Genomic DNA, 12,500 nt, shown 5'->3' with positions numbered 1-12,500 from the left:
CCTTAACTACACCGGATATAGGTAACCACGTGGTACGCAAGGGGTAAAATCGTGCCGATATTTTCCTTTGTTGTTTGAGGGTGGGTAGTTTAGTTTAGTTTAGTCATTTATTTACCACCCTGGCTAACTGCACAGGCGTGGGCAAGCTGTGGTACATTTAATGCATGGTCATAACATTACATAGTGGTATTACATTTGAATTTTAGCCAATAGCATTATTATGAGTACTTTATCAGCTTAAGGAAAGGAACAATTGCACAGTCCTTTAACCACTCTGCCACGCCGGCATATAGCTTGGGCGTGGAAAATCATTAATACATTTGATATGCGGTTGTGTGATACTACATTCTAAATTTAGGATACAACATAAATATATCTTCTAAGACATCAGATGATATGAAGTAGTTACATAGTTCTCGGTACCTCATGGTAGGTGGTCTGAAAGGCTGTAACACATGGCACTCTGATATATAATGTACAAGTGTTCGCTTATATTCTTCTTTACACAGTTTACACTTAGTTTCTTCGACATTACAAACTGCACTGACCTGCCAATACAATCTATATCCAAGCCTGATTCTTGCAGTCACAACACCACACTGTCTTGTTCTGGTTTTATATAAACCATAGATGAATGAATCTTGCTTAAACCGGTAATAGTGCTTTATGCTACAGCTTTCAGGGCGTTGAAAATTAATCAACTCAGTCAAGTCCTCTCTGAAGGAAGCTTTAATGATGTATAAAATCCTAGAAAGAGGTATCCCAAGATCTATATTCACACTTTGTTTGTCACATGCTGATTTTGCTAGGCGGTCAGCATGATCATGCCTACGGATTCCAACATGTGGTGGAATCCACACAAAACGTATATTATGACCTCGTTCTTTTGCACGATACACGTTTATCCTGATGCCATTTGCAACATTTCCCGTACCTTTGTCTAGAGTGTTCAAAGCCTGGAGAGCATTCTGTGAATCGCAGAAAGTATATAAGTATAGCAGGAGGCACACTGTCTTTTTTGGGAGCAGTCGTATAATATACACTTAGGTCCGACATTTTCCACGGTGGTACAGAACGACCATGTAGGGTCTTAGTTATGCGTATGTTCAGCTGAGCTAAGTGTTTACGCGTTATTTGTGCCCATGGATTTGAGTATGAATCGGTGTTGTCATTTAAAGTAAGCTCTTCCATTCTTTGGTTTAGTTGTCTTTGGAACTCTGTACAATGGAGGGGTTCTCTAATTGATTTGACGCTAAATGTGGTATTTATGTATAAAATTCTTTAACAAACAGAAGGCAAATTAAGTTCTGTTCTCATATTCACAATCCTTGTTGTTCTAGGGGCACCAAGAATGATCCACATGGCTTCATTTTGTACACTTTCTAGACTAGTCAACTCTGCTTCCTTGAACAATACTAGGTGCAATGCATGGTAATCTATGACCGTGTAGCCTAGCACCACGTCTTCATGCGCCCAAGATTTATATAAGTACTTTTTCACGCCTTCTTCTAAGCTCCAGTTTCCCGCCTCTAATTATGTTGCCATTCTGTGACCTCCAAATATTTTCCTCAGTCAGAAGCAATGCAAAATAAGAGATATACTATTTTAGGAAAAATACTTAATGAACTGATGAACTGTAAAATGTTAATAGAAAGTATGTCGTGAACACGTTTTTTCCCCTGAAACATGTAGAACGAAGTAATATACACATATCCTAAAGAGGTAAAAAAAAAGAAAGAAAAAGAATAATAATAAAATAATTTTGTACAGAATAAAGAAACCCATCAACTAATAACTGTCCGCATAACCAATTCTTACAATCTTTTTCGTATACCACTAACATCTTTGACTTTGACTGCATTTTTAAATACTGTTTGTTTTTTATTGCATTTTCCGTATATTTATCTACGTTTTTTTTTTTTTTTTTTTTTTTTTTGGGGGGGGGAGGGATGGAATTTACATACATGATCCTGTTGCTAAGCTCCAGTTATTAGTGTGAAGTTAGCAGGCAATATCATCATCGTCACCAGTCTACGGAGCAACAAAAGCGATGATTTTTTTACTTTTCTCACAGCAGGTTTTCTTGCTCAACTTTTGGAGTCTACTTGGATAAAAAAAAAAAAAAAAAAAATCCCTCAAGATCTTGCATTTATTCATTGGCTGTCACGCTAGTCCGCTCCGCTTTTTCGGTTTTAGGATTGGTTAAATTTGCTTTAAATGCCCGTTCTTGAGCGGCCAGTATTAAGTCTTTCCGTCTCTCGCTTGAAACCTTGTTAAAGCTCTAAGACTGATGTTCTCTGTTAATACTTTCCATTTGTCTTAGCTATTGATCGACATCATTATTATCATTGCTATTGATTGTAGTAATGTTATTATAATTGTCAATATTATTATCATCATCGTGAGAATGAGTATATACAGTATTTTTCGTTTTTTTTTTTGTTTTTTTTTTTTTCGTCTTTCTCTCTTCCATTTATTTTCTTCATCAAAGGTTCTTTGTTTTTGCAGACAAATAGTAGCCATGCGTCAAAAAACGAGATGGGGAACCGCCATATTTGTAACCCTGTTAGTGCTTGCAGGGACCCACGGAGCCTACGCACAGTCTGGTAAGCTTCTGTCATCATGCTTTTAATATTATCTCTCTTCATTATCGTCTTGAATCTTTTTTTCTTTTCCCCTCTCTTTCTTTCTTTCTCTCCCTTTCATATCGTCTTACTTTCATGTTCTTATTTTTTGTCTTTCTTCATCACCAACTTTTTCTTATTTACCTTCTTTAATATATATATATATATATGTATATATATATATCATGAAAGGATCTAAATTATGTATGATAGTAAATATGAAGCAGATTATGAGATATGGCGTAGATGAAGCAGCTTATTAGATACAACGTCTATTATTTCTTTCACTGTACATCAGAATAATTCATTTGCAGATGAGATGTCAGAAGAACAACTCTTGGCCAGTATCCAGCAGGTCCTGGAGAAAATCAGCAACTCCCTTAACGAACTCATGACTATAGTTCAGCCCACAACTACTGCTAGTCCTGCTACTACTTATTCCCCGGCCTCAAGCAGTCTCGATCCCACTTCCATGACAACCCATGATCTCGTGACGACTCCCGTTGTAACTACCACTTCTAGTTTTGCCTCCACTGTCGTAACGTCGACAGGGTCTGGTACCAGTGGCAGTTCAGATCCAGTGGATACTACCACTAGTGCTACCACTGCCATTTCTCCGACCACTACTCTATCCACCATTAGCTCTTCTGCAAGCACAACCGCTTCTTCAGCCACTGCTAGCACGCCAACCAGCACAACCACTTCTCCACCCACTACTAGCACAACCACTTCCCCGTCCACTACTAGCACAACCACTTCTCCATCCACTACTAGCACAACCACTGCCCCGTCCACCACTAGCACTTCAACTAGCACAACCACTTCTCCATCCACTACTAGCACAACCACTGCCCCGTCCACCACTAGCACTTCAACTAGCACAACCACTTCTCCATCCACTACTAGCACAACCACTTCTCCATCCACTACTAGCACAAACACTGCCCCGTCCACCACTAGCACTTCAACTAGCACAACCACTTCCCCGTCCACTACTAGCACAACCACTTCTCCATCCACTACTAGCACAACCGCTGCCCCGTCCACCACTAGCACTTCAACTAGCACAACCACTTCACCGTCCACTACTAGCACAACCACTTCCCCGCCCACTACTAGCACAACCACTTCCCCGCCCACTACTAGCACAACCACGTCCCCGTCCACTACTAGCACAACCACTTCCCCGCCCACTACTAGCACAACCACTCCCCCGCCCACTACTAGCACAACCACTTCCCCGCCCACTACTAGCACAACCACTTCCCCGCCCACTACTAGCACAACCACTTCCCCGCCCACTACTAGCACAACCACTTCCCCGCCCACTACTAGCACAACCACTCCCCCGCCCACTACTAGCACAACCACTTCCCCGTCCACTACTAGCACAACCACTTCCCCGCCCACTACTAGCACAACCACTTCCCCGTCCACTACTAGCACAACCACTTCCCCGCCCACTACTAGCACAACCACTTCCCCGCCCACTACTAGCACAACCACTTCCCCGCCCACTACTAGCACAACCCCTTCCCCGTCCACTACTAGCACAACCACTTCCCCGTCCACTACTAGCACAACCCCTTCCCCGTCCACTACTAGCACAACCACTTCCCCGTCCACTACTAGCACAACCACTTCCCAGCCCACTACTAGCACAACCACTTCCCCGCCCACTACTAGCACAACCACTTCCCCGTCCACTACTAGCACAACCACTTCCCCGTCCACTACTAGCACAACCCCTTCCCCGTCCACTACTAGCACCACCATTTCCCAGACCACTACTAGCACAACCACTTCCCCGTCCACTACTAGCACTTCAACTAGCACAACCACTTCTCCATCCACTACTAGCACTTCAACTAGCACAACCACTTCTCCATCCACTACTAGCACAACCACTGCCCCGTCCACCACTAGCACTTTAACTAGCACAACCACTTCTCCATCCACTACTAGCACAACCACTGCCCCGTCCACCACTAGCACTTCAACTAGCACAACCACTTCCCCGTCCACTACTAGCACAACCACTTCTCCATCCACTACTAGCACAACCACTGCCCCGTCCACCACTAGCACTTCAACTAGCACAACCACTTCTCCATCCACTACTAGCACAACCACTTCTCCACCCACTACTAGCACAACCACTTCCCCGTCCACCACTAGCACTTCTACTAGCTCAACATCCAAAGCCTTCTACCCCCTAGCAGCTGACCGTCAGGCCGCTGATGACCTCTGCACCCCGACGACCGACCCGGATGACCTTTGCCTTCGCCTCCAGGCAGTCCTCGAGAGCATTGAGACCTCAACGACGGAGATCTCTGAAGGGAACGTGACTCAGCAGATCTTTGAGAGTCTCGAGCAGGATTCCGAAACGCTGGAGGGTGTGGTCGAGGATGCTGGGCAAGATGACGATTTCCTGTTTAACGAGGACGCGCTGGTAAATAAGATCAAGGAGGTAGAGGAGGTGAGGCCTTTTTTTTTTTATTGTTATTATTATTATTATTATTATGTTTCTTCTTCTTCTTTGTTCTTCATTTCTTCTTTGTTGCCGTTCACCTTTTCTTTTCCTTCTTCTTCGTTCTTCTGTTCTTGGTCTTTTTCTTTGTGCTTTATCTTTTTTCTTCCTTCTTTTCTTCTTTTTCTTCTTAGATTAAGGAACGTTAAAGAATAGAGACGTAGAGAGCGTTAATAAGAGGAAAGGAGAGAGAGAGGAAGAGAGAGAGAGACAGACAGACAGACTGACAGACAGACAGACAGACAGACAGACAGACAGACAGACAGACAGACAGACAGACAGACAGACAGACAGACTGCCAGATAGACAGAGGCAGAGAGTAAAAAAGGAGAAAGGAAAGATAGAAAAAAAAAAACTGAGAGAAAAAGAGACAGGACAGCCATCAACAATGAAGATTTAATAAACACTACCGTTCCTCCCTCAACAGGCCACAGACAATGCCTATCAGTACACAAAAAACAAGCTGGAAGAACTACAAGAAGATTACACCCTCGTGATTGTGTTAGGTGTCCTGGGTTCCCTTTTGGTTCTCTGCCTGCTCATCGCCATGGGTTTCGTTCTCTACCGAAGGACCCGTATGAAGAAGACATATAATCAGGTTTGTGCTTGTTTTTATGTTCTTTTTTTTATTACTTATTTTTATTTGTCTATGTTTCGTACACTGGATGGTTATGTGACAGATTTTTTCTTTTTCTTTTTCTTGAAAATGGTAATGATAATGATAAAATATAAAATCATTTTCTTTCATTGTTGTTATTGCCGTTATTAATTTTTATTTTCATTATTGTGGTTATCCTTACCATCGTTGTTTTGATATAACTCTTCTTCAGTATTACTTTTGTGGCTTTTCTTACAATTTTCACTTTAATGAGAATCAGACTAACAAACACAGATACATGACTTTTACTATATTCGGATACACGAAAGATTTGGCCATTCTTAAGTCATGTTATATATCAAGCCGTATGAAATCACTGATTTTTTTCTTTTTTTCTAGTTGTTTGCTTGTTTTGTTTCAGCGTTGATATAGGCTTATGTTGTATGCCTCATTCGAATATTTTAATTCTCGTACACATCTGAAGGTCATCACCCTTAAATCTTTGTTATCTGTGAGGAAATCCATCGAGTAAGCTTACTTCTGGATATCTTGTGAGTGAGAGTGTGTGAGAAAGGAAAAAGATATATAAGGAGATAGAAAGAGGGGGGGAGGATAGAGAGGGAGACGGAGGGAGGGAGAGAGATAAGGAAAGAGAGAGAGAGATATGGAGAGGGAGAGATAGGGAGAGATAGGGAAAGGGAGAGAAAAAGAGAGGGAGGAGAGAGGGGGATAGGGAGAGAAATAGAGAGGGGAGAGAGAGAGGGGGAGGGAGAGATAGGGAGAGAGAGGGGGGGGGGGGGAGAGGAGCAAGATTTATTGATAGATAGAGTGAGGGGGTAGAGAAGAAGATAGGGAAAGTGAGAGAGAGAAGAGAAAATAAAAAGAAAGAGAGAAAATGAGAAAAAAGAGAAAGCGAGCGAGAAAGAGAAGAGAAAGAAAGATAAAAAGATAAAGAAGAAAGAGAAAAAAAAATAAAAAAAAATAATTCCGCTGCTAAGATTTCCCTCTTTAAATAATATATAAACACGATATTTTACACATATCCCGTTTCTCCCCATATATCCTAGCAGGGTTTGATAATTCATTGGTCATTTCGGAGCATCAGATATGTAACAGTGTTCATTTGGTGTTCAGTTCATTTATTCAGATTCTTTTTTTTTTTTTTTTTTTTGTCAGCTATTTTGAAAATATTTTTTGGTTGTATTGTAATTATTGTCATCATGGTCATCACTAGTATCATTGTTGTTGTTGCTGTTATCATAATGATAATAATAATTGTTATCTTTAGTAGTAGTATTGATATTGTTGTTATCATAATTATTGTTACTACTAGTAGTAGTAGTATCATTATTATTATTATTATTATTATTATTATTATTATTATTATTATCATTATTATCATCCTTATTATCATGATTATTTTCTTGATTATTATCATGATTATTATCATTATTACTATTATCATTATTTTTACTAATAGTAGTAGTAGGATCATGATTATTATTATTAGCATTATTATCATGATTGTTATCATCATTATTATCATGATTATTATTATTAGCATTATTATTATTATTATTATCATAATTTCTATCACCAATATTATCATGATTGTTATTATCAGTATGATCATGATTATTATTATTATTATTTTCATGATTGTCATTTTTATCATTTTCATGATTATTATTATTATCATTATTATCATGATTATTATCATTATTATAATCATGATTATTATTAGCATTATCATGATTATTATCATCATCATTATTACTATAATTTCTGTCACCATTATTATCATTATTATTATCAGTATGATCATGATTATTATTAGCATTATTAGCATTACCATTGCTGTTATTATCCTCATCTTTCAGGTAATTGGCGAAGAGATACCTGTAAAGAATTTCCTTGTCAGCGGCCAAGATAACGATGGTTACCAGCACAATGAGCTTACCGCACGCCCGCCGTCCACTGTCCCCCGCCCACGCACCCATCGAGATGAGAAGGATATTTCCACGCCTTACAAGGACCCCCGCCCTGAATCCTCCCGCCCCGCCCTCTCAAACCCGCACAGGCAACGCCCATACACCAGCGAGAGGCCAAACGCTAGTCTCGACAGGCATTCACATTACCTGCCCTCCTACGCCACTTCCGAAGCAAGCCTAGACAGAAACGCACGACGTCCGTACACCAGCCCTGACCGCCCTTACACCAGCCCTGACAAGTACGGCCGCCAGCCCCCTGTTCACAGAGGGTACGACTCGAGTCCTGACAGGTACGGGAGGCGGAAGAACGACCCCATGAGAAGAGACGAAGACAGGTACGACCCTTACTCACTCGACCGCCCTGGTGTCCAGAAGAAGACTTACGTGGGAAAACTGCGGAGAATTGAAGCTTGATGCATGCAAATAAAATTCGTGTTAAAAAAAAATCGACAACGTATTTGTAATAGTTACAGGATATGTATGAATTCCTTCATCATAACTATTATATTTGTCTAGTTTATGCACATGTATAATATACACATTCTCTCTCTCTCTCTCTCTCTCTCTCTCTCTCTCTCTCTCTCTCTCTCTCTGTATATATATATATATATATATATATATATATATAAATATATATATATATATATATATATATATATATATATATATACATATATATATAGAGTGAGTGTATATGTAGATATACATCGTGTTTATGAATACATGTATTAGCTGAATAACTGTTCCCATTGTGTTCCCATTACAAGAGGAGCATTTTTATTTGAATGGATTTGATATTGCTTTATAATATTTATAATAAATGATCAGTGGCAAAAGCTATAAATGGAAACGTACTCATCAGATCCACGTCATTTCTATCACGTGTTATATTAGCAGGTAGAGGAATTTTGTTCATCGAATATCAAGGTTGCCATTGTGATAAAAGTACACATTGTATCCTTACATAGTGATACAGTAATAATGTAGATATGTATTGTATTTAAACAAACGTATATACATTGATAGAAACAAAAACAGTAAATGTGATATATCTATAGAGAGTTGTAAGCATGTTTAGAATTGTTTTAAAGATTTTGTTTTCTCTGTTTTTGCATAAAGAGACAGACAGACGTGTTTTTCGTTAGAAAAAAAAAGTTAAATTTCTTATACAATACGCATCTGACTCTAAATAAAAAAGTCTTGTCTTCAAATTGGTGCCAGAGCATGTAGTATTAAAAAAGGTTCTCATCATGACGAATAGTCATAATTCTACATTTCTAAAAGACTTTTGAGTCGAGTATCATGAGAGGTATTGCCCTATTTTGACAATAGTGAATTACTTTGATTATTCCTCTGAATTTTATCCCACAATAGTTCAAATCTGCAGATATATTGACAAATGTATAGATTATATTTTGATGTACCAAGTATATGATTCCACATATAATTTGAATATTTTCAGAGATACACAATTAAAATGTTCAATCCACTTCAGTTTTTGTCATTCGTTCTACCAAGTTTTTGCCCGGGCCATTCTAGATATCACCATAATTATCTTTAATGACTGGTGGAATATCATGTCTGACTGTTGCAATAATAATAATTTGTAATAATAATTTATTTTCGAGTTCACATACTTCAGTACCTTCATAAGTTTATAGTTTGTATTAAGGAGCTAATACTATCACCAGCGATTAAATAAATATATATCAACAAAAGACACATATTTTTAGACAAGAATTAACCATATTACGAACACAAACCAAAGAGGAAAGAGGACCTCCCAGATCACCTTGAGGAACTCCTAATGTTCAAACTTGAATAATGTGTTCTTGCCTTATGACTGAGTAGTAGATTTAGTTATTCGTAATGGAGTTGTGATGGAGGTCTTTTTACACTCGTCCTTCTCTGCTTTATAAATACTTAATGGAATCTGAAATCAGATGCATTTGAAGAGCCAGGGAAGAAGTATGCGACAACTCTATTCATCCCTTCTCGGTGGCAATGTAAATCTCAACAAGTATTTCAGTTGAAAATCCGACGAAATTTGCTACATAGGTTATAGGTTCGATGGATTCGAGTTTTGATGCTGTTAATTCAAGGCCAGTGAAGGTTGGCTTTCGGTAAATGATTGTACAGAAGGTGCCATTGTTATAAGTAATTAGCGTGTCCAAAAACGGCAGTTGATTGTTTTCTTACATCTCACAGATATACTTGATGCTCGGGTGATTCAAGCTGAGATATGCCAGAAAATCTCACTCCCAACTTCACTCACACCTTTTCTATAACACAGATTGCAATATTCTATCATCAAACCCCTCACACCCAGGCCATATCATCTCAGAATCCTGGCTTATACAGTAGGTGAAACCTACAACACCCACTTTGGTTAGTTTACCATACTGGCGGTTATAAACTTTATATATGTTATTTTATTCCATTAATATGCTTATACTGTATGATTACATTATATGTTTTCATTTGCTTTTGAGTCTATGTATATATTGTTCCTCTTTACCTTCATGTATTTGTAATTATCTTTGCCTGTACACTTAAAACCAGAACCAGACTTATGTAATCAGTATTGTCTAACTGATTTTTTCAGTGGTTTTCTTGACAATACCGATGATGGAGGTTTAGTTCGCCTTCGAAATGTCTAATGAATATGAAATTCTTCACGACTGTGTTAGTCTACCTCTTCGTACTTATATATATATATATATATATATATATATATATACATAATTGTAAGGGAAATGATGTAAGATATGAGAAAGCGCAGAGGAAAAGCGCCCATATGGATAAGTCGGAGAGTAAGTGAAGTCCCGAATAAATAAATCCTAAACCAACGCAGATTATTTTAAGTGGTATAATGAATTTATCAATCAATATTAATTTGATATTTAAATATTCTGACCAGTACAAGAATGAATCAGAGAAATCAAACGATGTAGTAATTTAGCATTGGAAATTAGAAATGTGAAATACAAAAGACGGAAAAATAAGTAATTAGGTCAGTAATAGCTGCATCCAGAATCTAGCTACCAGACAAAACAGACGTGACTTGTGGGCCGAGCCGAGAGGGTACCGTGCTGAGAGACAACTGTTAATTAGGTGAAGTGAAGTTATATGACGTAAGGTAATGGGAAGTGACATTGCAATGCCGATATTTAATGAGACTGTTCACATGGATACAGTCAGTATATCTGACTTCGGTTTCGAATTTCTAAATCAATATCCAACGAGTGCCCACGGGGAGTGTGCGTAAAACCTCGCTATCATTGCTCATGTATGAGTAGATAGGTAACGTCTATGGAGCTAGTTAGATCCTAGTTGCACACTCCTTTTAGTGGGTCGTGTGGCATGGTTGGTTTATTACTGGCCCTCTGGTAACATACCCGGAGTGACCTAGGTTCGAGGCCAGGTCAGGGAGGATTGTTATATATCTATATCAGTGCGGTATTGCATTATTCCAACTTTCATATATGTATATATAGACATATATATATATATATATATATATATATTATATATGTCCTTTTATTTATTTTATATATTTTTTACATAGTTTGTCAGCTGTATAACTATTTATATTTTCATATTCTAATTACTAGCAGGCAATTCTTTTGTTTACATGTTTGTTTTTGTTAGATGTTTCCTTGGCCTTTAACTGCGCCGCTTTTGTCTGCAGCTGGCTACCTCCCATATTTTTATGTTTGTCGTTTTTACATTTTAATTTTGTCATTTTATATCCATTCTAGATTTACTTTTGCTTTTATTTTATTTCGTAAAGGTCGCGTCTGGTGCGTGTACCTTCATATTTTGCTGGACAGTATGTCCTATAGTATGTATTTGTTATCTTATGTGATTAGCTTTTTTTTCTTTTACTTAATGAGATTTCTTTTATTATTCTTTTTCTTTCGTTTAAGTAGTTAATTTTATTAAATATAATACTTATCTCGAGAGGGACGAAAATCAAAGCTGTATGCCCTGTGTGTGGGGTTCAGACCGCGTCCATTACGGAATAAAGTGTCAGCCGGTCTTTTGGTGTGTTGCTACCCTTTCCTGGAGTACCCCAGCCGGGGATGGCAACTAAGCCCTTCCCCATGTTTTATTAGCTCGGACGTACATGATTACTGTTAACGTAGGAATGAATGACTGTAATGACCTTATCTTGGTCTATCCTGATTTGCATAATCATTTGCTCTTTTTATTATTTTTAATATTATCATCACCGTAGAACTTGTTATTATTGCACTTTAATTTGTCATTACCACAAATATTATGCTCCTTTTTTTTTTTACCAAACAGAAACCCTTCCAGAGGTAACCACCTAAGGGTCTGGAGGGACACAGTACTGGCCCCTAAGTATATATATGTATATATACATGTGTGTGTGTGTGTGTGTGTGTGTGTATGTATATATATACATACGCACACACACACACACACACACACACACACATATATATATATATATATATATATATATATATATATATATATATATATGTATATATATATACATACACATAAAGTGTGTGTATGTGTATTTGTATGTACGTGTGCGTGTGCGTATGTGATGTTTATGTAGGTGTGCGTGTGCGCGTGCGTGAGCGTGTGTATAGATAGATAGATACATAGACAGATAGCTAAATAAGTAAATACATAGACTGATATATCGATATATACGTGAATGTGCATTGTTTCTGAATGATGTGATGATAGCGTAGTTCTCCCATAAGATGAATAAAGAA

General features: G+C 38.1%; 1 protein-coding gene across 1 annotated transcript in view; it reads left to right on the top strand.

Moving 5' to 3' along the window:
- LOC125027274 (mucin-5AC-like) overlaps positions 1-8,291 on the top strand; it is a 10,008-nt gene extending 1,717 nt beyond the window's left edge. The window contains exons 2-5 of the mRNA XM_047616245.1: positions 2,509-2,606; positions 2,939-5,103; positions 5,582-5,752; positions 7,633-8,291. Coding sequence (XP_047472201.1) covers positions 2,522-2,606; positions 2,939-5,103; positions 5,582-5,752; positions 7,633-8,157 — 2,946 coding nt within the window. The 5' untranslated portion in view covers positions 2,509-2,521 and the 3' untranslated portion in view covers positions 8,158-8,291. The remainder of the gene's footprint in view (positions 1-2,508; positions 2,607-2,938; positions 5,104-5,581; positions 5,753-7,632) is intronic.
- Positions 8,292-12,500: the final 4,209 nt, after the last annotated feature.

Source organism: Penaeus chinensis, chromosome 7 (genome assembly GCF_019202785.1).
Source record: "Penaeus chinensis breed Huanghai No. 1 chromosome 7, ASM1920278v2, whole genome shotgun sequence".
Taxonomy (NCBI): domain Eukaryota; kingdom Metazoa; phylum Arthropoda; class Malacostraca; order Decapoda; family Penaeidae; genus Penaeus; species Penaeus chinensis.
This window is presented reverse-complemented; position numbering and strand designations above follow the sequence as displayed.